The sequence below is a fragment of the Botrytis fragariae genome (genome assembly GCF_013461495.1).
Source record: "Botrytis fragariae strain BVB16 chromosome Unknown tig00000054, whole genome shotgun sequence".
In the NCBI taxonomy this organism is placed as follows: Eukaryota; Fungi; Ascomycota; class Leotiomycetes; order Helotiales; family Sclerotiniaceae; genus Botrytis; species Botrytis fragariae.
Genome location: NW_023500993.1, coordinates 1,791,133 through 1,815,755, shown reverse-complemented (window position 1 = coordinate 1,815,755; position 24,623 = coordinate 1,791,133). Strand labels below are relative to the sequence as shown.

The following is a 24,623-nucleotide window of genomic DNA, read 5'->3' as shown; positions in this document are numbered from 1 at the left end:
TTACTGCTGTAAACTTGGAACTTTACTCTTAAAGCGGCAGTGTCATCGGGCCGAATATTTATCCGACCAAATTTTTCGATAACGATAGAGCTGGAAATTTTTATTGAGAAGTTTGAATGAAGTAATAAGCGTCGAGAAATAATATTCTTGAACTTCGACATGCCATAGTTTTGTAACATTGTGGTATCAATAATCACACAATGGCTTCTTCACTTAAAGCACAGTTGGCGCAGATTGCGACCAATTCAACCAATTCATTAAATCTCAAGGCGCAAAAGGCTGCGCATTCAAAGTCTCTGATTTTTGAACCTAGAGTCGCGGCATCACAAAGTTTCGACACACTCTATCCATTATGTCACGAAGGATTTCAAGAACTATGTCTACTCGATGGTCGGTTCCTCGAGTTCCAGAAGACAATCTTCAGCGAACAAAGTCAGACGGTAGATCGTACACAGCTGCCAGTGGCAGAGATTTCCGAATTAGACAAACGGCTGGAAGCATTCTTGGGATTAGTTGGTGGCCGTCTACGTCTGAATCCAGCAATCAAAGCAGTTGAATGGTTGGTGAGGAGATTCAGGTATGCCTCTCGAATTCCAACTTTTCGTTCTCGGAACTAATTCATGTAGAATTCACGAGTACAATACATCCTTTCTCTTGACAACTTTCTTACCCTACCATACCCTACCTATATTTACTACACTACTTTCCTTAATACCATCGAAGATTCCGGCAGAATATCAATTTTTAGCACCATATATTCGATCCTTGACCCAACCACAAAGAAGGCCAATTGTCACAGCTGCGACTGATAGCACTATTTTTGCCTCGACACTCAATGCATATGTTTTGCGTATATGTAAAGCTAGGCAGCATTATCCTGCTCTTCTAGCTTTTTGGGCTGGTATCATGACCGAGGCTACGAGTAATATGCTGGACAAGGCCCGTTCTGGGAGAAGAGGAGTCCAACAACAAAACGAGCAGGATGTGATAATGAGATTGCTACCAACTCTCAACGAAGGTCTTTCGATGCAAAAGGTCCCGGACTTGCGAATTGGATGTTACATGATCTTGTCAATCTTAGCTTCCAAAGGAGGATTGGACGACAAACTCCTGACAGCAATGATGGAAGCATTGGTTCTTGGTTGGACTAGCGAAACCGTTCGTCCTGGATTGGTTTGTCTTTCAATTTTGGCACAACACAGGGGCGCAAAGCAAATCACAAGACGTGTAATCAAAGAGCTGCTCAAGGTTCCGGATCTTGCAACTCAATTGATCGAATTAGGAAAGGAGCGACGAATCGACCGACTCTCCAATGGACTATGTCTTGCCCTTGTTGACAGAATAAGTAAAAGCGGAGAGGTTCAAGGTCTTCCAACCATCGAAAAGATTGTGGAACATGGTCTTCTTAGCGATGCGCAAACTTCTGTGGTTGTGAAGCATCTACTGCTGGTGGCGCATCGTGTTGATGATGCTACAGATTCCGAGAAGAACACCCGAGCGCATCTCGCATCATCTCTTGTTGCGCTGACACAACTTTCTGGTCACGTAGGGACTGTTATTCAAGGTGCATTAAAAGAGACCGACGTCGATATGGATGAATTAGAACTGAAGCTCTCCACCACAATTAGACGAATAGAAGCAGCAAATGAGGTAGATGAGGACGTGGTCATGGGAGATGATGATACGAAAACAGAATCTCGACCCGATTTCCGACAACTAATTGAAAAACTTCCACAAAGCAGTGTTAAGGAGACCTCATTCTTAACGCATGGTGCTTCCCGCATCTACCAAGATTTGTGTCAAGCATTTTTGGTCGCCGCGGTTAATGCCGGCGACTTGGATGTATTTGATGAACTACCTATCATGAATCGCGCAAGTGCCCTGGAAAAAACTCTATATCTCACATTTTATATTAGAATTTGGTGCGGCCCTTATCCGGTTATGGCCCGAGTTTCTGCACTTCACTTGGTGGCTCGATACTTATCAGGACATGACAATGCAAGCGTGGATATTCAAGGAATCATACCATATGCAATTTCAGCGCTTGCGGATCCTGCGCCCAAGGTTCGTCGTGCCGCAGCAGAGCTTATCCTCAAAATTGAGACGTTTTACCCGGCTGGCGCAATCACAAAGAAAGCCTCGAGCTCTCGACAACAATGGGCATTCGATGATATCTATGGCCCAGGTGAAGAAACTCAAGAGACGAAATGGTTGTCAATTGATAACGCTACTCGTCTTCTGAGAGAGGTTTTGGTTCCAGCTTTAGAAGAATGTGTTCTCGATAAAACCCACATTGAGTCCGTAGTGGAACAGTCTTTGAATAGTCCTCGTGCTTCTGCAGAGTCGAACAAGAAGAATGATGTACGCTTGACTCAAACTACCCGCGCCTCGATTTTGTCATTCCTATCCAGTCACGTCATTCACACACCTGTATACTCGGTCAAACTCAGACTTCTTGTTATTCTTAACCATGTTCGTAGCATTGCTAGCACTACTAGAACCAAAGTTCTACTTCCAGTACTTCAACAATGGGCATCCCTCGGTCCAGAAGTAGCATTGCAACACTCGAAAGATGAACAATTTGCCATGGCAGACTTCGATAAGCAAGCAGCTGCGACCGTTGTGGCTAATGACAAAGAAGGCTTGCAATTCTTCACTCAAATTGTACACGGCGAAATTGCTTCGGATCGCCCTACCCTTCTTGAGGCCGTATTTGTAAGACTGCGTGAGATGTGGACGTCTTTGAAGGGTGATGTGCAGCTGCAGACAGCTCAAATGTTGATGGACGCTTCCCAATCTTCATCTGAGGGATCTATTAAATCAGCGGAAGAAGCTTTAGAACTCTTGCGAAACGCTCCTCTTTCAACAGAAATTCTCCTTTCTTTCCTCGATCAATTACCTACGACGGCGAAACTTACAGATGCTCCACCTGCAAGTAAAAGACGTCGAACTAGCCACGGAGAAGTTGCTAGAACTTCTTTACAGGACCCCAAACAACTTGCAGCTGCTATACGCCAAGTCACATTTGTGTTGCAACTCATCGATACTTCTGATCCAGGAAACCATCCAGAACTTCTCAAGGGCCTCTTTAACACCTTGGCAGAACTTCAACACTTCAAGGTCCAAGTTTCATCCGAGCTTGCATATCTCCAAGATTTGGTCTTGAATAGCCTACTATCAATTTTGAAAGCACACAAGGCCAACCCAGAAATGGAGTTAGAACATTCTGATATTCGAGCAGATTTACTTGTCGATTGCGTCCAGAAAACAGCCAGTCCACAGGTACAGAACGGTGCTTTATTGATGATTGCTGCACTTGCAGACATCGCACCAGAAGTTGTTCTCCACAGTGTTATGCCCATCTTTACCTTTATGGGAAGCTCAGTACTAAGACAGAATGATGATTATTCTGCACATGTCATTAGTCAAACCATTCGTGAGGTCATCCCACCTCTTATCACCTCGCTTCGAAAAGACAAAGGGAACCCCGTTACAGGGGCTGCTGAGTTGCTCTTGAGCTTTGTTGCGGCGTATGAGCATATTCCTGTCCACCGCAGAAAGGGATTGTTTATTTCTCTGGTCCAAACTCTCGGAGCAGAAGATTTCCTATTCGCATTATTAATAATGTTGGTGGATAAATATGGTGTCAACGATGATATTAAATCCTTCTCTGCGGAGCTGACCAATGCATTCAGCGTAGAGGTTCAACTCCAGTCTGCAATTAAATACCTCGAGCTGATTGATGATCTCTTGGCTCCCAAGCCAACATTTTCGCTGATTCTACTGGGAGCTCATGAGAAGATTGACCCACAACGTGCAGCTCTCCATGAACTCACGCTTCTTCCACACATACTCTCGCAACGACGATTGATTACACAAACTGCAAAACTCCTTGATCGAGACGACATGGAAGCTGCTAGAATTCGCGAGCTCTACTCCACGTTACTGGAAAACTTGTTGGTCTTGACAGAATCTTTGAAAGATAAGAAGGCAATGCACAATGCTTGTGGAGACATTCTAGAAAGTATTTTGGGTCTTCTTTCCACAAGTGAATTTGTCAAATCAGTCGAAGGACTCTTGGATAGACCTAACGAGGACTTGCGACGAAAGATTTTGCGCTCTTTACAGGTTCGCATCGACCAGGAAAGCGCATCAGATGCCGTTTCAAGAGTTGCAATGCTTGGGTTCTTACCCCAACTTACCTCAATCATTCGAGAGTCTACCGACATGCCTTATAAGCGTACTGCTGTGGCTTGCGTTGAGAAAATCTCAGAGAAATATGGAAAGAAGGATCTCGAAGCTGTGTCTGCTGCTGCAGAAACCATTGCAAGCAATCATTGCTTGGGGCAGAGTGATGCTGGCTTGCAAATTATGGCTCTTCTGTCCTTAGCCTCTTTGGTAGAGATTTTGCGAGAAGGTATGGTTTCTGTATTGCCTGTTGCCATTCCAAAGGCTTTGGAGTACATCAAATCAAGCATCGAAGACACTGTTGAGGCTCAGAAACTCCACAACGCTGGATACACTTTTATAAGCGCTCTCGTACAACACCTTCCATACATGATTACAGGCGGATACCTCGATACCCTTCTTTTAATATCCAACAACTCAGCAGAGGCTGAGCTCGAAGATGAGGCAGATGAAATCAGAGAAAATTGTCTTCACTTGGCTGCAAAGCGTGTGGATGCTAAGAGTATGTTTGTTGCTTTAGAGAAGAACTGGGCGCAAGCAGTAACGGCAGGAACTTGGGTGAGTCTTCCATTGCTGTTCTTGAAAGTTTTATGACTACTTACTAATATAAATAAGGCTATCCGTGAACAACTTGAGATGCTTAGCATGTCAATCAAAGCTCATCCAAAGACTGTTGTCTCCAAACATTCCACTATACTTGCAAAGATATTCCAAAACGCGTTCGATCTCCGAAGACACTTGTCTAACGCGGATGATTATGACCAAGGCGACGAGACTATTTCAGAAATAGAAGGACAGGTGAACGAAGTCGCTCTAGAAATGATCTACAAGTTCAACGATTCGACATTTAGACCTATATTCTCCAACCTGGTTGAATGGGCATCATCATCATTGCCCAAAAAAGATAAGTCTGGCAGAAACCTGCGTTTGCAGAGTGTCTACGGGTTTATGGCCGTTTTCTTCGGCAACCTCAAGTCAATCGTCACAAGCTATGCCACGTACTTGCTTGACAATGCCGTACAGATCTTGAAAGAGACCGATATTAAGAATGACGCTTCGAGAGAGTTATGGACAAGAGTTCTTCGAGCTTTAGTACCATGTTTCGAGCACGACCAAGATGACTTTTGGCAATCTCCAGCTCATTTCAAGGCAATCGCACATGTCTTGTGTGATCAATTTGTGAACGCCTCGGGATTACCTTTGATCGATGAACTTGTTCCCGCTATCGTTGAACTTGCTGCTGCCGCTGATTCATCGGATCATCATAAGGAACTCAACGGGATGATCTTAAAGCATCTTCGTTCAGAAGTATCTAGTGTTAGACTCGCAGCAGTCAAGTGCGAGCAAGCGTTGACCGATAGATTGGGAGAGGAATGGTTGGCTATGTTGCCAGAAATGTTGCCATTCATTAGTGAGCTCCAAGAGGATGACGATGAGATTGTAGAGAAGGAGACGAATCGCTGGATTGTTAAGATCGAGGGGGTGTTGGGAGAGAGTCTGGACTCCATGCTTCAATAAATGTAGATATACCTGAACAAAAATAGCGGAGTTATCTTGGAGCCCAAATAGTTTATTTAGTTGAGGTTTAATGAATGGATAATCATACCTGATGATAACGTTTTAACCTTACATTGTTACCATTGATCAAGTGGGATGCCCTTTCACCATCACCGGTGATCAGTTTAGTCAGTGTCACGTGTAGGCGCGTATCGAAATTTACGCGACAAAACACGAACCTTATGACCATCGCGTCTCAGCATTTGCCCTGCTTTCAACAAATGTCAAAATAAAATGTTCAAACCATTCCGGCCTCCACTCTTAAAGAGCGTGCCGAAACCTTCTAAGCCGGTCGATGAGTTCTCAGATGTCCAGGTCGTATCAGATTCCGAGGAAGAAATTTTGACTAAACCGGTGGCAAAGAAGAGACGGCTTCTGATTCACAATGTTGAAGAGGCTCCAAAGATTAAGGCTCCGATTGCATCTTCGGCTGCCAATGCGCCTCGAAAACCTTTGATGGTTGTAAAGAATCCTGTCGAAGCAACTCAAGCCCCTACTTCATCAGAAAATCCAACTAGCATTGACGGATACTATTTGGTATTATGGTGAGCATTTGCCACCCCTCTTCTGCTCTGAAATCATACTAATGAGTTCCACAGGCGCAAATTCACGATGAAGAAACACAAGACCTGGGATGGGGATGGAGTACTTGCAGTTACCGGAGGGTACGCTCGACTCCAAAATATCGATGGCAGAGATATGGGCCGCTGCATGTATAATGAGCCTTTGTTACCCGGCAGTACATTGAGCATTGGAGGGAAGGATGTCGAGATTGATGCAGCCATTACAAAGGCAGATTTTCTTTCTGGCCGACACTTTCTAAATAATGGTGGTCAATCTACTACATCAGACAGTCATAGCAGTCCAGCCGCACGATCTCCGCCTAATCTAACCCTATCAAATATATCGAAAAACAAATCTACGAGCATACTTGGGAAGAGAAAGGATGGTGGCTTAGGCTCGGCAATTCCTGCCAAAAGTTTTTATGCCTCTGCTCCGAAAAGTGATGCAGTCAAATCCCAATTCAAAAATCCTCTTCTAACAACGACAATCATGCCACAGAATAAAAGCGGTGCGCCCACTCCCCGGCATGATCCCTCTGCACCAGGAGCGATTGTAATGCAACAGCCCAATCCCAAGTGTGTTGCGAAAGGCAAGCAAGTTGTGGATGTTGTCGTCGATCCCTTCTTGGGTCGCCATCTACGTGATCATCAAAAGGAGGGAGTTAAGTTTTTGTACGAGTGCGTTATGGGCTACCGTTCCTTCAATGGACAGGGTGCAATTTTAGCTGATGAGATGGGCCTGGGAAAGACACTACAGACAATTGCGCTGTTATGGACGTTATTGAAGCAAAATCCGGAGCACCCACACGAGGGGGGCGTCATAAAGAAGGCCTTGATTGTCTGTCCCGTAACTCTTATCTCTAATTGGAAAGCAGAATTCAACAAGTGGCTCGGTAATGAAAGAATAGGCGTTTTCGTTGCAGATGGATCCAAAAACATTCGGCTTACCGATTTCACTCACGGCAAGAGTTATAGCGTCATGATCATCGGGTATGAAAAACTACGCACAGTACAGGAAGAGTTAAAGAAAGGAGGTGGAATAGATATAGTCGTAGCTGATGAAGGACATCGCTTAAAGACTGCTGCGAACAAATCGGCGCAGGCAATCAAGAATTTGAATACCGAGAGACGAGTCATTTTATCTGGAACACCTATACAAAATGATTTATCAGAGTTCTTTACAATGGTAGACTTTGTAAACCCCGGTCTACTCAATGGCTACAATACTTTCAAAAAATGTTTCGAGGCCCCAATCTTGAAAAGCAGACAGCCAGGTGCTACAGAGAGCGACATGGAGAAGGGAACGGCCCGAGAAGAGGAGTTGGCCGAGTTGACAAAGTTGTTTATATTACGTCGCAACGCCAGCATACTTTCAAAATACTTAAAGCCAAAGACAGAATATGTATTGTTCTGCAAGCCCACTCAAGCTCAGGCTGAAGTTTATCAGCATGTCCTAGCCTCTCCGGTCTTTGGCAGAGTCCTTGGCAGCTCAGAGGCCTCTCTACAGCTTATCACTATGCTCAAGAAAGTCTGCAACGCTCCGAGCCTCCTTGTCAAAAAGAGCGATACAGATACACCTAGCAATTCGAACGTTGCTCAGCTTTTAGAAAGCATACCTCCCGAGATTCTCAAGAAAAATCCAGTCGTGGCAAGCAGTAAATTCAGAGTTTTAAATCGTATGCTCCTGCGGCTTTCGAAGTCAACCACCGAAAAGATAGTTCTTGTCTCCAACTACACTTCTACTCTCGACCTGCTAATGTCACACCTTTCGTCATTAAATTTACCTTTTCTGCGCCTCGATGGTAGCACTCCTCAGGCAAAACGACAGGATCTAGTAAATACGTTCAACAAGACACCTGCATCAAAATATTTTGCCTTTCTCCTTTCGGCTAAATCCGGCGGTGCTGGTATAAATCTAATTGGAGCATCACGCCTCGTATTGTTTGACGTTGACTGGAATCCTGCTACTGACCTTCAAGCCATGGCACGTATCCATCGCGACGGGCAAAAGCGTCCAGTCAAGATATACAGGTTTCTAATGTCGGGAGGCATGGATGAAAAGATATATCAACGACAAGTTACTAAGATGGGACTCGCCGACAGTGTTATGGATGGCAAGAAGAACGAAGCAAGTTTTTCAGCTGATGAGTTACGAGACCTCTTTAGATTAGATGTAAATGCGCAATGCCAAACTCACGAGCTTTTGGGTTGCGATTGTGGAGGAGTTGGTCGCGAGGAGCCAGTTGTATCATCATCTGAGATGCCGGAGCCCAATAAAGAGATCAGCGCCAGTGAAGAGGATGAAGAGGACGACGATGATGATGAATTCCCTATCAATCCAGCTTGTTCACTGGTGCCAGCAACCAAAGCAAATGTAGAGGCCCAGCAAAAGATTGCTCTTGAAGCCACTAAAGGAAAACGATCCAAGAAAGGCAAGAAGATGCAAGCGTTAATGGAGTATAGACACATTGATACTTCGATGTTCCATATCAAATCGGCGGATTTGATTGCTACAGAGGTAAAGGACGTGAAACAGTCCCTAGATGACGACGTCTTACTTTCAGTCCTAGAGGATGAAAGATGTAAAGTTTGCTATGTTTTTGCTAAGAAGGGATAGATACGATGTCAAGATAAGTATTGGGGTAGGGATAAACATTGATTTGCATTGCTAGGCGCCATGAGCTGGGTTTTATATCTGGCATACAGGAGTTTTCGCTTGGGAATCTTAGATATATGATGATGCTGATGGTGCTGTCCGTGTCGAACTTCTGGGAAGACTATAGAATAAAGCCAAGGCAATTAAGAACGGAATTGGCTTGTTGTAAATATTCATCAATATAAAGAGCTTAATACATGATAAACAATCCCGATTTTACATTTCATGCAGCTCATACTATTATTTCATTGAGGGCTACATCGGGAATGTATAAATAAATTCTTTATAAATCCTTTCTTCGATATCCTTCTCTGTCCAGATTTCACCTGAATTTAAAGTTCGTTTTCAAAGTTTCGATTGGTGGGGAGCTTCAAACTATACCAATAGTAGCTAGCCTCTCTTTCTACGGTGATGACTGAAGTTCGAGCCACATCTCAAAAGCTCGAGGGCCAAAAAGTCGAAACGTATGATAACACATCTTCTTTCGAAGAACAATCAACTTATAGGTTTCTTTCATGTCCTTCCTTCGCTAGATACATTGTCGCAAATAATATTTGGAGGGGAGAGTTGAATTAAATTTTTAATTTGCGTGCAATTTCACTTAAAAGAAAGGTCTTGAAGGCCAAAAAATAATTTCAAGATGAGTGGAACGGATTATTCCTACGATGAACAGGTATGTAACTTTTGCGCATACAGCACAAGGAGGCTAGCTAACATTTTACAGGGACAATTTTTCCCTATCTTCGTCGGTACACTGGTTGGAATCGTATCTACAGCTCTGACTTGGGACGTTTTAAGACCCAGGTCAGATCCAGGCGCCACGGCGCCCAGAATAAAGACAGATTACAAGCCAGAACATGCGGATCTAATCGATAGCCAAAGGAGGGCACAGAGAAGAAAACAGAGAAAGATAAAACGCATGATTGCTATGGTTGTGGGGTGGGCGGTAGTAGCTCTTATGGCATACCAATTTCAAGTCACAGCCAGAACTGTAGCAAAAATCTGGAATCCATATGATATCTTGGATATCAAAGAGGTAATTTGGCTTTAATTACCTCTTTTTGATATTGGCTAATCTCTCAACAGTCCGCTACTGAAAAAGAAATCAAATCACACTACAAACGACTTTCGTTGAAATTCCACCCTGATAAGATTAGACCTGACCCAGCTAAAAACCAAACGATCGAATCATTGAACGACTACTTCGTAGAGCTTACAAAGGCATACAAGGCGCTTACCGATGAGGATATCCGAAACAATTATATACAATTTGGACATCCCGATGGCAAACAGAGCTTCAGCATCGGAATTGCTTTGCCCACCTGGATCGTCTCTGAAGGAAACGGAAAATATGTCGTGCTTGTCTATGCGCTTCTTTTGGGAGTTCTACTTCCTTACCTTGTCGGAACCTGGTGGTATGGCACCCAGCGCATGTCAAAAGAGAAGGTCTTAATTGAAAGTGCCAACAACTTGTTCCAAGAATATCAAGAGAGCATCACCGAGGGCGGAATTGTTGGTGCTTTAAGCAGTGGTGTTGAATACAAGAAAATTTTGAAAGGCCACAAAGCTGATTCGGGACTTGGCAAATTGGAATCAAGAGTTCTTGCGGAAGGAGATGGAATCACTGCTGCAGCTGGCTTGTCAGCCAAGGACAAAACAAAGCTAGAGGATTTAGACGGCGGTGCTCGACGAAAGGCTCTTGCATTACTATGGGCATACTTGGGCCGAACTGAACTTGAAGACTCTGAACTCAACAAGGCAAAATACGAAGTTGCTCCTATCGCTCATGACCTCAACAATGCATTCACAGCTATCACTCTCGCTTTCACGACTACTGGCCCTATTCTTGCATCATACGCGACTGCTCAAAACATCGTTCAAGCTTTACCACCCAATGCCTCGCCCCTTCTTCAATTACCATACATTACTCCGGCTATCGCGAAGGCAATTGAAGGCGACTCTAAAACTCATTTGACCCTTCAACAGTACATGGCACTACCAAACGCATACCGAAAGAAGTTGAGTGTTGGAAATGGGCTTCTCACAGAAGCTCAATACAAAACCGCCATGTCTACTGCAAAGCAACTTCCTCATTTACAGGTTGAAAAGGCATTCTTCAAGGTTACAGGCGAAAAGTTTATCACCCCTAGCTCATTAGTATCCTTTGTTGTCAAAGGGCGATTCATCCCTCCTGGAAGCGAGAACGTCCCTAAGGTTAACGAACTCGATTTGGAAGATATTGACCCAGACGAGGATGATCTTGATGCCATTCTTGGTCGCGCGAAGAAGTCTGCCAAGGGCGAAAAGGCCGAAAATAAGCAGGTCTTCCCACCCCTTGCATTCGCCCCCTACTTTACACGTGACCACTCGCCTAAATGGCATGTTTTCCTCACCGATAGCAAGCAAGGCAAGATTGCTGTACCACCTTTTACATTCTTTGCCTTCGACAAGCCCATATTTGACGAAAGTGGAAAACCGACTTTCAATATGCAAACGCTTAAGGCACAGTTCCAGGCTCCGCCACAACCCGGAAGCTACACCTTTGTTATGCATCTCATCTGTGATTCATATGTTGGGTTTGATACCAAGCTTGAAGCTACACTTGTCGTGGAAGATGCTAGCAAGGCTATGGAAATCGATGCAGAGGACGATATTAGTGAGCCGGATGAAGGTATGTTAAAATCCCAACATTATCATTTTTTTAATTGAGCTCGTACTAACAAAATCTAGATTCCCTAGCAGGACAAATGCAAGCCATGAAAACCGGTGTCCCGCCACCCAAAAAGAAGAAGCAAATAACTCGAGACTCGAGTGATGAGGATAGTAACACTGAAGAAGAAGTTGATGAACAGAGTGAGACGGATACAGATACGGATACTGATGGGGAATAATGAGTCATGCTCGTCTACTTCTAAATCTATATCATGAATTCATTCTGAAGCGGATCTTCAATACTTACTTTTATACGTCTGTCTCACTGAATCTCTTGGGTGTTTGGGATTTTTCTTTATTGGGGGAAACTTTATCGTATGTACTTGTACAAAATAGGCGTGATGAGCATTTGGGTTGGCGTTGTATGTTATACACATAGCTTGTTGTGTGCGGCTTTAGTTTTGCTTGGAGCAGAGCAGAGCAGAGCAGAACAGAAATGCAATGCAATGCAATGAATTAAAAAATTCGATTATGAAAGAATGAATATGTTTAATCTTCTTATGTTCACTTCAGTCACATCATTCATTTATACTCTTAAAATACGTGTAAATGCGTCTACGATTTTCATGGTGCAAATGATGTGAAGCATAAGATGAAAGTGACACAACTGAAATTTGAATATTTCGATGCGTGATTCAATCCTTTCCTTTTCCTTCTTTCCTTGCTTTCTGGCACCAACACCAGCATCAAATTCAGATCCAGATGAGGATTCAAGACTCCAAACTCCTACACGCCGATCCAGAACTCCCATCTTAGCGCTCTTTTTATTCTTCCTATATAAAGACGAAAAGCAAGGGATTTAAATGAAGGATAACAACCATCACAACTCTAACAATCCATCTCTCGGCATCCTAGTCCCAATCCGAACTATCCCCAGCTCACAATTCCCCTAACAAATCCTGACACCACAAATATCCACTCCCCTCCCTTCAATCTTTGCCTTTCTCCCAAAATATTCTCTTACGATTTCCTCTACAAACGTATAGTCGCCTGCGCTCCATACATCGAGACCCATGCGTTCCATATCTACACTGCTGATGTACACACAGCTCATTCCATCTCCTTCTTCTTCCTCTTCTAAAGAGGAATTATCGGTTGCGTCTCCTCCGCCCCCGCCACTACCAGAACTATTACGGCTTCCTCTGTTGATTAATGGAGCGGAAGAACTATGTGAATGTATTTGATCATCTTCTCTTTCATCATCCGAATCACTCGCATCAATGATATCGCTTAAGCACGTAAGGATCTGCGTAGTAAAACGATGAAAATAGGCAATAATTCCCATCTCCGTTTCCGCCGTCATCATCCCGCTCGCATTAAAACCTAACGGAGTAGGGCACGGATTTGGTGTATGAGGCGAGGATAGAAGTGCCGAATCAGCTTCCCATTCTTCCTGGGAATGGAGGCGTTGTTCGCCCGCTGAAGCCCACCATATGAATCCGGAATATGCGAGCGCAGCCCAGGAGATGGGCTCAATGATAGAGTCTGTGTCGGAGATATCGAGATTGGGATCGTCTCGGGGAGGGAGAGTAGCAGTAGAGGTGTCAAGAGTGGTAGGGGAGGGAAATTGCTCGAGGTAGGAGGTGGTGGATGCGCGACGCGAGGTGCTTATGTCCGGGGAGGCGGGCTGAGGAGTTCGAGATAGACCCCATCGGAGGGCTTTGTAACGGCGTAGATCGCGTTGGGTAGCTTTTAGTTCGATGCCGCCAGGCGATAATTCGATTTTGGGCCAGACTTTTGAGGCGGAGGTGGAGGCGTGGGGTGGTGGCATGGTAATGAGGACATCGTAGAGATGGGTTTTAGTAGCGAGAATACTGTCGGTCGTACAGGCTATCCAACCACAGCCAGGCTCATCGCGCCCTTCAGTCTGAGCGGTATCTTCGGAGGCGGCTCTTCGTTTTGAGGCTTTGAGGTCATCTTCGAGGAGGGGTATATCGTGGACACCGATTGAGAAAAGGGGTCGAAGTCTTTGTGGTGGGGCAGTTGGCTCTAGTAGATCGCTCACTGCAAGTGGGATGTTTGATAGAACGGATATGTCATACACTGTTTAATATTAGTTGATGTAAGAACGGCATAGAAAGGCTTTCTAACCAAAATCGCATGTCTCATGTACAGGTGCATGCGCACTGATTAAAATCCTCCTCCGTAAAAGTGCAGCTCTATGTATTGGGAATATCATAGGGCCAAATGTGTCCAATAGTCTTGGCAGGCTCCAAGCAGGGTGATATACTGACAACGCGTGTCCAGGGGGTATTAAAGCCGTGCCATCGGAAGCTGAGCGTTCTCTATTGTGACCTTTTGCTTTCGGTGGTGTATTCCGGGCTTTGTATCTAGCACTTGACGGGGAATCTAGTAGTGAGTCGGTATCTCTACTTTTGCCCAGATCATCGCCTTTGTGACTCTCCCAAAATCCCTCAAGTCGCTCCGTCTTGCTCTCGTCAAGTATAAGCTCACTAAAAGGAACGTCAGCAAGTATCATATCAATTGGTTGCGTAGTCATACCTTGCGAGATCCTTCAAGCTCTCAGCATGTTTCCAACTCCTACCCAATCTTCCATAACTCAAAGGTACCATAATACCTACAGCAATCATCCTCGCATTCCTCGAACTTTTATCCGCCGGCGCGTTGACGAATGCGCTGAGTCCTGCATAATTATCATGGGTGAAGTATATAAGATCCTCTTCCACTGTATGTAAGCCCGACGGCAGACTCCTATATTCGACCACTCCATCTAATTCGATGCCTGGTAATGAACGTTTCCATCCAATTGTATAGCCAGCCTTGATATCGAAATATATCATGAATAGTGCGGAGAGGGGCGGGAGATCGGCAGTGATGTTACTAATTTCGATGTTTAAAGGATCTTCTCCTCGACGTTGGGCTGCCATCGCATATCCAAAGAAATGGGATCTATGTGTGAGGAATGAATACAGATATGCCCTCGATTGAGGGTAAAGATATCTTAAGAAATATAGATGTTGTGCTGTGCATTATTTGACAGTAATTCTTAGGTAGGATGACGATGTTTGGGGTGTTTGGGGTTTAATTGTGGGTGATGAATAACCCTTGTCCTTGTTCATTTTAAGTTTGAGCTTGCATGTTACACGTAGGACTTCAGAATGAAAGGGAACATCACATTCATCACATTCATCACATCCATCACATCCATCACGTTACATCGAAGTAAAGATGGGGAAATCTCAAAAATAGATGGAAAATCGAGTCAAGTAAATATCTGCCCTTTCTATGGTCATGTTTCCTTATCTACAATGATATTCATCTTTCTAGCAATGCGTGTCTATGTATATCTTTATCAAATGAGGATATTGCAATATCACAAGGTCAACGGCGTCGATCGCTATTGGTGAATAGCTCTCTGGTTGAATCTCTACCCCTCTCCCTACTCATGAGCCTGACTCATATACAGACGATTATCATCTGAAGTCCAGTAATATGAGAAGATCTTAACCTACATAGGAAGCCTTTCCAACATCATGTACCCAGGTTAGCATAGAAGCACTTGGAGATCAAGGCAGTTCTTGGTTGCAGGTTTTCCTCATGCTTGTTCTTCATACTGCGTTGTAATTGTCATGGAACAGATCTATATATGTACTTGATAGATTCATGATTTTAAGCTATCTTCTTTTCTGACATGTTTAATCGATCAACTGTCCTTTTCTTTGAGTTCACCTCGGAATATAGGTGGAATCATGTTTCTCCAAAGCCATAACAAGGTTTCAAAGGCAAGTTACAGTATTTCATATCAACTTCATCTTTGGCAACTTAATCATATGTTTTGGCATGTGAAGATGAAGACCATATGTAAATGTTATGTTCCATTATGTACACATCATGTACCATCTTCATTGTTGCCATAGCAATCTTTTCTACCATGCCACCATTCATGGGAGTTATGATCTCGAATTTGCTCGAAGGCCAAAAAAACGTGGGGGCTGTGCCGTTCCTTGTTTGTCCTTTTGTTTAGAACAATCATGCCAGAAAGTTCTGTTGTCACCATCTTCAAGTAAGTATCCTTCTCGGGAAGTTACAGCATCTTCATAACATGGCACTACACAAGGATGGTAGAAGATACACACCTTGATAGTTCTCATCCTGATTATCAAAAACATCAGATTCACTTTTCATATCAAGATCATGACTTACCAAGTTCGAGGGCATGTGGGTAACACGATCTGATCTCTTTCAACCCAAACAAACCAAACGCGCCTCGAGAGTGAATAGAGGTCTGCAAATTTTTTACATATCAGGTCTTTGTTGTCTTCCTGTTGCAACAATCTTTTCCGATCTGTCTTCTTTACGCAAATTTCAACAACAAGAATTTGAATATCTACAACAGAAAGCTGCAAAGGTTTCAACGTTACAAATCCTACAATGGCAGGTGAAATACTTCATTCACTTAGTCCAAAGTCAATCAAAAGAGGAATCTTACAGAACCTCCAAAAGTTGTCTGTTGTAAGTTTCTTCCACCCCCTTCCCCCTTCTTCCCTTCCAAAGGTACCGCCAGAAAATGCTCGGGTGCTTCATATCCTTGCAAACCTCGCCCAGATCTTCCAAAATTATAGCAGTGATTGCGAATCAAGCCAGAAATGATATCAAGATTATCGATGTTGTGGTCTAAAACTGTATTACTACCATCAATTCCTGTATCCCACAAACCACAAACATTTCTAATGATTATTCTAGCGAAAGCAAACAACAAATCCTCCACTACCTAATAATAACTCGAACTTCATCATAGCACCAGCGATACCTCCGCTCACTAATGATTACCATGATTACTTAAACTTCATCATGGGTAGAGAATCAATCTATGCTTCGGCAGCTAATATCATGGGCAATGAATCGATCTATGCTTCAACAGTCGACACTATTGACACTCCACCTTTAACACCTCCAATTTCTGAATCGCCAATTTCTGATTCACCACTTCCCAAAACGCCAGTTCTAGAACTTCAACAATTATCTTGGCCCTTACCAGAAACCCTCCCAAGAATGTTCCTCCGCTCCTCAACTCTGACAACCTTCAGCCTCTTCCCCTTCCTCCCTAAAGAATTGCGCGTCAAAATCTGGAAACTTGCAGCCTGCCACCCCCGCATTGTACAACTCACCTATGACCACCCAACAGAGTCACTCGTTTCGCTTAGTCCCATTCCTGCACTTCTCTCTACCTGCGGCGAAGCGCGCGATGAACTCCTCCCTCTCTTCAAGCAGTTGGCTCTCCCGCCCTCAACATCTGGAGCTAGAATTTACGTAGATCTCGATGTTGATACTGTTTATGTTCGACGAGCTGCAACTTCGATTGAAGACGCGAGTCCTTATACTAGTAATTTCACGACTACCAAGGCGATCTTTGGGGCCAATGATTCGGCGGCTCGTCATCCATTGAGTGATGTTAAACATCTTGCAATCGATTCTTCACTTATTGATTCACCAATCGAACTTCGTCTTCTCTGGGGCGATTGGAATCATCGTTCTAAACCCTCGGATTTAAAATTAAGGGAGCTGGAAACTCTTAAAATTGTTTATTCGCCCATTTGTAAGAGACATGAGTTGAGAAAGATTCGAGGACATCCGCAAATTAATTACGATTGGGAGAATAATGGTGTCAAGAGTTTTATTATCTTGTCAAGAGAAGACAGATGGGAGTGTCGTCATCACTATCCTATTAATAACGGTGAGTGGGTGACAGAACCCTCCTTTTCTCCTCGAGTTTTCAATTATAGACAAGGAGTGTTTGTGCAACAGGATCCGGAGTTCTTGAGCAGAGTTCATGTTTGCGATAATAATGGGGAAGGAAGGAGAGAGAAGTATTTCGACTGTCCGGGTTGTCATGAATACATGAGTTTGGGCGCGTATAGAGCCTATATGAACATGATGGAACGCGATGTTGTGGGTTGGAGAAAACCGGAGTTTGAGGGGGTTGTGTATGAGAGGGAGAAGGAGAGAGATATGGAGTATTATTTGTGGGGTTGAAGTTAACGTTGATTCTGTTTGAGAATTTGGAGATGGGAGATGGGAGATGAAAGGGAGCTGAGATTTGGGACGATGAGAGATGAGTGATGAGGGACAATCGATGATGACTAGGGGATAAGATTGGGGGGATACAAGGACGTTGACGGTTTGTAAGATTATATTGTCTTTTGCGGATTTTTACCTGTTGCACAAAAGTTTCATTGTCAGAGAATTTGATAGACGGATTGATAGAGGGAGAGACTCATGGACTGGATGTTCATACGACTTTACGAATTTACGAACACATAGGCGTTGGGGCGAGTATACTTCGACTGTTTATACATATTACACATGTTACATATGTATAGACGGAACGATTTTCCGCTTTCATCCCTACACTTACTACGGAATTACAAACTACGATAGTGCAGGAAATTCCACAGGCTCTAGGAGGATACACAAGATGTATCTTACCTAGAGACAGAGAGAGAGGTTCATAGGATACAGAGAAAATGTAATGGTTAATTCTGCTGCTTGCAGCAAGATAGTGAGGGGTTTCATATTCTTAGTGTACATACCTAGGTAGCTATTTTCATAGAAAAATGCATTGGGTTTTATTACTTACTTTTTATATGCTAATGTGTTGCTGATGTTTGCCATTTGTTTTGTTATGGGTGTCATTGGGTACGGTGATGTGAGAGATGCTGATGTATGTGTTGATTATCTTTAAATTATGGGAAGAGGAAAGAGGTTCTTGGTGAATACTGAGTGATTGTATTTCAGATGACTTATCTTTCATCTCATCAACGCTTGGGAAAATTTAGAATAGCTTTGTTGGATTTGCTTGCTCATCCTATGGTGCACACAGAGGAAGTCCTTTTACTTCACACAGAGCCGTCTCTAATTTCCAAGTACCAGAGTGTGGTGCTTCAGTGATGACGCGCTTAAACCTGTTGCCAGCTAGCAATCGATGAGACGAGAGCGATAGAACTTGATTTGGAAACAGTCATATCCCCGCACCTCAAGAGCCGGTCGATGAATCGTATACACAACAACAATAACCGCAATATATACATTCATATCAGCCTCAGAAATTGAGAAAACTGACCCATAACTACCTCCCGAGCTATATTGTCTTTCGTGATAACCATGGAGCGGTTGTTACGCACTGTGCATTATTCAAGTAAAGTCACTAGTTTGAAGCTTCGCTGTCGTACAGCTTGATGGGATCTAATGAACTGGCTTGTATTTATCACTCAAACTTGTATACCCTTGGAGATATTGAATGGAGGCGGGGGGGGGGAAAGACTGTATAGCTTAGACTGAGATGGGCTTCTTCTGGAGAGCTGGGAGGGGTATATTGGGGAAAGTATCTGATTTTTACCGGTTCTAAATGTGCTAATGGTATTTTTATAATCGAGACCGTCTGTCATTATTTTATTATTTAAAGGGGATTGGAATGTCATATATGGGACTCTGTGATTTTGATAGAGAGATATACAGATGAGACTATGAGGAGTATTATAAGAAATGTGTGAGAAAGTCAGTGTGTTCTCGTCTGGAATCAAAGATTGATAGTTATATAACTCAGCAATTCACTCCTTGCAAAACCACAGAATCAAACCCACGAGAATATATAGACTTTCCGTTGTTCCCAATCCCAATACGTGGGTGTAGAGATTCCCAGAATCCAAGTTCAATACTGATAACTACAGTCCATCCGTCGATCACCCAAATCACCAGAGGAAATAGGGATCGCGGCATTTAGTTCCACAAATTCAACTCCTTTTAGTCCTTAGAAAGGCGTAGAAAAGAATGTGTGTGTACGTACCTCTATCTCAATCAAGCAAATAGGAGTTTGACTATCAATAAAACACTTCAAGAGTCTAATTATTCACTTCGGCGCATATGAAAGAATACCTAAATATCCTTGGGGGAGGAGGATTAAAAAAAGCTGATCTTCTATTTGACATTCCAAGCACACTTTTTTACTCGTGGTTGATTTCCATAGAAATGTATTTGTCAATATTGGGGTGATCAATCAAACCCGGCTTGTTTTCTCTCCCAGATATCGGGTTGGGCTGAGATATCACGTGTGGATCGCCTCGGCTAGCAAAAGCGTTAAGGCAAAAAAACTGCCACGACCACAAAAAAGATCACAGAAATTTCAAAAAAGTAATTTGTAACATGAAGTTCCAGGAATCCTATGCTGAACTCTCTGACGGGGAGTCGAACCCCGGTCTCCCGCGACTTGCAATATTATTGACAAGCGGAAATCATGACCGTTAGACCATCAAAGATGTTGTGCTATTGTTGTGATGGCGATCAACTTTTAAGTATATATATGAGGATTTAGTTTCTGTGGAGGAGAGGAGAAAGTATTGGTCTCGTGCTGACCGGAGTGGAGAGTGGTAGGTGGGGCGGGATATGATACATGTAGTGAGCGGGACTCGGGCTAGGTAGAAGAGAGCTACGGGGAGGGGGTGGGGGGCCTAGATGTATATCATCAAAAATGATGCTTCCGGTAAGGAGCGCAGGGCTAAATATGAATAGTGTTGCCTTGAATGTTGTAAAAGAATATCATTTGTGAAAATTGGATTATGATATTGTTGTTGTAATACCAATGGAGATTAACTTTGAGATTGTTATGAGAGAGACATGTTGGTGAGAGTGACGTTGAAAAAGATAGTTGTGAAAGATTCCAGCTTGCCAAATCGTGGAGATAAGGATAAAAGCTCAAGGGCCAGCCATATATACGACTCCAAGTATTGGGAAGAAGGACTTATCGAAATGAATTATGCCTAAAAAGCGGAAACTTTCATTTACCTTGTAAAATTCAAATGGCCACCGGGAGGCAGTTGGCTTCCCAGAAAAACGAATTGAATGTCTTTTCCTAATGAGGAGATGTCTTCGCCAGAAGTTTTCCCTGCCAGACTTCTGTCTTTGGCGTTTGAGAGCTACTAACCCACGCATGATGCATCTGCAAGCAAGTTCTAGAGTATTCAATCTCCTCTCCTCTCCTTGATCAGGGAAAGGAAGAATTTCTCTCCTCCGTAGTGAGGAGCGAAAAGAAGAAAATCGGCAGGATTTGGTAGGTATCAAGCTGATCATGAGAAGTTGCAGACGAGGAAAGGGAAGGCAGAAGATAAATTAGAAATACCCGTGATAGTATCAGATTAACTTCAGATCATAGTGTTTCACATTAAAAGCCAATCACATAATCGATTTCCTTCTCCTTCCATAAAGGAGAGATGATGAGGATTGAATAATTGACATAATTTAGTAATTTCTTGCAGGGCCCAGGAGAGGAGAAAGTAGTAGGGGATAAGGTTTCAATGATTGTAAGCAGCACAGAGTAAGATCTCTGACTTTGGAACAAGTCGTAACATGTATGAAATCAAATACACTATATTTATGCTATAGGCCAACCTGGCTATCACTAGTGCAGGAAGCAATGATCAAATCCATGCCATGCTCGATCGCCATAGTACCTGTCTGTTGTCAAGATGTTCTCCAACCAAATAATGGAGAGCTGTGTTTATGGCGATGTGGTAAATGTGAGTACAGCTGCCACTCAGTGCACCCTGCCGATGATCTTGATCAGAATCCATTCAATGATGGATCTGCTAGTTCGATAAGGCAGCCGAGGGTTCTTGTATGGTGAAGGATCGGGGGAGGCTGATCATCACTTGATCAAAGCTACATGCCCTCGTCGATTTGTTGCAAGTCGCAGGTTGAGGCTCATATACAAGATGAGATAAACCAGATCCTCTGAACGTTTCTCGGAGCTGTTGAGCCTTAACCTTGAAGCTATCATAACGCTTGCCAATGATGTTAAGGGATGGAAATCCTATGAGCATATAGCCGCGCTATGTGGATCCATGCGGGTTCTTGAATATTGCCAGCTCCACCTCACCCGCTCAACCAAACCTGATACTCTCAAATCCCCACTGTCTTTTGCATAGAACTTATACACACTTGAGTAAGGGAATTATATAGAATAGGCACTTTGGCGGAGTGGTTAACGCGATGCCCTGCTACTGTATCAACAGAGTCAGGCATTTCCTTCGGGAGCGAGTGTTCGAATCACTCAGGTGTCGCAATCGAGATTTACCTTTTGCACTTTTGATCTATGATTTTTATCCTGGTTGATTTTCTCTTTTTCGCTCTCATTCTTACAGAAATGAAAGCAATCAATCAATCTTATAGCCTGTAGAGAGAACTGCAAGTACACGACTGTAAGATTAGAACTGAGCCTTCTTCGTTTATCAATCATCCATCTGAGTTATCTATCTATACCTTTCATGGACACCATTAAATGTCATCAATTCTGGGTTCTGCGCCATTCAGCCAAGGACTTGAATTATGCTTAATCTGTAGTATCTGACTGTGTTAGAAGAGGAGCGCGTGGAGCATCAAATTGAAGTATGAATTTGTAGAATGAATCCCATTCTTTGACATAAAAGTCGACGCCAAATGTGGAGTCAAGATACTTAAGATAGCTTACTTGAGGCGGTGAAGAATGAAGCTTTATTTAGTAAGACATTATATAATCATGGTTCATTGGTTCGCTCGCATTTTTGCGATATCAGCCTTGTGGCTCAGGCGAGACTACTGCCGAAGGCCAAGCAAAGAGGATTTACGAGTTAACTTAATCTCACAGTGTCAAGGGTTTTCTTGATTTAAAACATCTCAGGCAAGGAAAGAATGCCTACAGATTGGTAGAATTCCATATGCACTATCTCATGCACCCTCCACATCACATAAGGCTGAGGATCAAGAAAGGGGAACATGTAAGATTGTCATGTAATGGGCAGTGCTATACATATATGTATATATTGACATAAGTAGGGACTTAGCTTTCCATTCCATGCCTTTTCTACTTTCGTGTAAGAGGTTGCATCGTATCTACTTGCTTATTCATTCCTGCCATCATTGACAATTCGATTGGACCCCCTGGAAAGTTTTCGAAAGTTTTGAAGAGACAATGCCTATTGAAATCCCCAATCAAATAATACCCCGATCTAGGAGATGTGGACCCAAAGTGAAGACAGGCTGCCGAACTTGCAAGTATGAATCTGAAATGTTGTTCAAGTCAAGGAATGTTCCTCATTGACATAATCCAGGATACGTCGAGTCAAGTGCGATGAGGCCAAGCCTTCATGCGAAAGATGTGTTTCCACTGGACGAAAATGTGATGGGTATTTCACAGACCTAAAGAGGTTGAGCCCGGAAATGCAAACATTGTCAGACATCCAGCGAGTACCTACATTTTTACCTGGTACTGTAAATGAACGGCGAGGTTTTCAATACTTTGTTTCCAATACAGCAACAGAGCTCAGTGGATATTTTGATCCCTCTTTCTGGAATCATCTCATATTGCAAGCAAGCTCTGTGGACCCATCTCTTCGGCATGCTATCATAGGACTTGGGACTCTCCACGAAGATTTCTCGAACCGAAGATTGGATCTTGCGACGAAATGCGATGCTGCAAGATCAGGATTTGGGTTCGCTACAAGTCAATATACAAAGGCCATTTCACACCTTAGACGGTCTCTAGCGGCAGGCAAACAGAAACCTCTCACAGCGTTAATGTCTTGTATTCTTTTCGTTTGCTTTGATTCTTTACGGGGCCATTTCTCAAGCGCAGTGATGCATTTGCAGAGCGGCCTAAAGATTTTGCAGAATTCGCGATTACGAAACAATTCTGAAGACGAGGATCTGATAGAAGAAAACATTGTACCTATGTTCATGAGACTTTGCATACAAGCTATTCTGTACATCGATACTAGAGAAGTTCCAGAACGTATGGCTTTCGCAAAAGTAATATCGACCATCAGTACTCGAGAAAATATCATACCAAGAGAATTCAAGAACCTGGATGCAGCAAGAAGAAGTCTCCTTCACGCATCCGATAGCCTTTTCCGAGGGGGTTACTTATGGGATGGTAACCTTCCTTCCGCCTGCCAACCAAAATCAGCGATGGATTTATATGTAAAATCTCGTATGCAATTGGACGCTTGGAGAGTCTCATTTGAGAACTTCATGAAAAACCAGAGTCATACCTTTGACAGTAAACAATTGAGGGGTGCTGCACTGTGCAAAGTACATTATGCAACTGTGCATATTATGGCCAGGGTCACCGAACTAGACCTAGACGACCCTCGAATCATCAAGAACTACGTCAATGATCCCAAAAAGTTCGCCGTGTTCAATTTGGAATTTCAGATCATCGTCAGTCTGGCGAGATCTTTAATCAACGCTGCCGAGGAAGATGCTAAAGCTGGAAGACCTGCATTCACTTTCTCGGCTGATTTGGGTTTGATTGCTCCTTTATATTGTAAGTTGCTTAGTCTACAATATTCTAACCCAATACTAATTCCACTTTCTGACTAGTCACTTGCATGAAGTCACCCAATGAAGCAACTCGTCGCCAAGCACTGGAACTTCTACTGCGGTGTCCAAGAAAGGAGGGGATGTGGGACAGCTCATCAACAATCAACCTCGTACGAGATTTCTGGAATCTCGAACAGAAACTGATTTATCGACCTATAGGAGTATACCCTGTTTCAGAAAAACTCATTCAGATGAGTGAGGTGGTAAATCTTGTCCTGAACAAGGATATGCAATGGGAATGGAAACTCTCTGAAACCCCGACAATAGAACCTCCTCAATGCACACGTGGAGACGACTTCTCGAATCTGGAAGACTTCAGTTGGCTACCAAGTGAAATGGAAGATATTAAATTATTTGAAATGGCTGAAGGAAGTCTCTTTTTGGGGGTTTCCTGGCCCTAACTATATCCGAAAAGACGATGAAAGTCTATCAAGAGACGCAATACTTATATTATAGAGATAGAAGGCGCCTTATAGATTGGTTATCCGTTTAGATATCCAGGATTGTGTCCAAGAAATGTTTGTGCAGCAATTTATTTTATATAGCCAAACTCTTCTCTGCTTCCAGAATTCATTTTT

General features: G+C 43.3%; 6 protein-coding genes across 6 annotated transcripts; 5 read left to right on the top strand and 1 right to left on the bottom strand.

The window, feature by feature from the left end:
• Positions 1-200: 200 nt before the first annotated feature.
• On the top strand, positions 201-5,706 carry Bfra_005312 (putative u3 small nucleolar rna-associated protein 10 protein; the record flags this gene model as incomplete). Its single annotated transcript, XM_037335696.1, has 3 exons — positions 201-577; positions 627-4,746; positions 4,804-5,706. The coding sequence occupies 3 exons, from the start codon at positions 201-203 to the stop codon at positions 5,704-5,706; spliced, it is 5,400 nt and encodes a 1,799-aa protein (XP_037192791.1).
• A 273-nt stretch (positions 5,707-5,979) lies between these two features.
• Positions 5,980-8,925, top strand: Bfra_005311 (putative dsdna-dependent atpase protein; the record flags this gene model as incomplete). Its single annotated transcript, XM_037335695.1, has 2 exons — positions 5,980-6,290; positions 6,345-8,925. The coding sequence occupies 2 exons, from the start codon at positions 5,980-5,982 to the stop codon at positions 8,923-8,925; spliced, it is 2,892 nt and encodes a 963-aa protein (XP_037192790.1).
• Positions 8,926-9,604: 679 nt separating this feature from the next.
• On the top strand, positions 9,605-11,855 carry Bfra_005310 (putative translocation protein sec63 protein; the record flags this gene model as incomplete). The annotated part of the gene is made up of 4 exons (XM_037335694.1): positions 9,605-9,637; positions 9,689-10,000; positions 10,051-11,635; positions 11,695-11,855. The coding sequence occupies 4 exons, from the start codon at positions 9,605-9,607 to the stop codon at positions 11,853-11,855; spliced, it is 2,091 nt and encodes a 696-aa protein (XP_037192789.1).
• Positions 11,856-12,565: 710 nt separating this feature from the next.
• Positions 12,566-14,564, bottom strand: Bfra_005309 (putative duf2347 superfamily protein; the record flags this gene model as incomplete). The annotated part of the gene is made up of 3 exons (XM_037335693.1): positions 12,566-13,719; positions 13,768-14,129; positions 14,179-14,564. 3 exons carry the CDS (start codon positions 14,562-14,564, stop codon positions 12,566-12,568), a joined length of 1,902 nt encoding a protein of 633 aa, XP_037192788.1.
• Positions 14,565-16,068: 1,504 nt separating this feature from the next.
• On the top strand, positions 16,069-17,670 carry Bfra_005308 (uncharacterized protein; the record flags this gene model as incomplete). Its single annotated transcript, XM_037335692.1, has 2 exons — positions 16,069-16,149; positions 16,381-17,670. 2 exons carry the CDS (start codon positions 16,069-16,071, stop codon positions 17,668-17,670), a joined length of 1,371 nt encoding a protein of 456 aa, XP_037192787.1.
• A 4,966-nt stretch (positions 17,671-22,636) lies between these two features.
• Bfra_005307 (putative c6 zinc finger domain protein) lies at positions 22,637-24,446 on the top strand (the record flags this gene model as incomplete). The annotated part of the gene is made up of 3 exons (XM_037335691.1): positions 22,637-22,719; positions 22,776-23,989; positions 24,046-24,446. 3 exons carry the CDS (start codon positions 22,637-22,639, stop codon positions 24,444-24,446), a joined length of 1,698 nt encoding a protein of 565 aa, XP_037192786.1.
• Between the last annotated feature and the right edge of the window lie 177 nt (positions 24,447-24,623).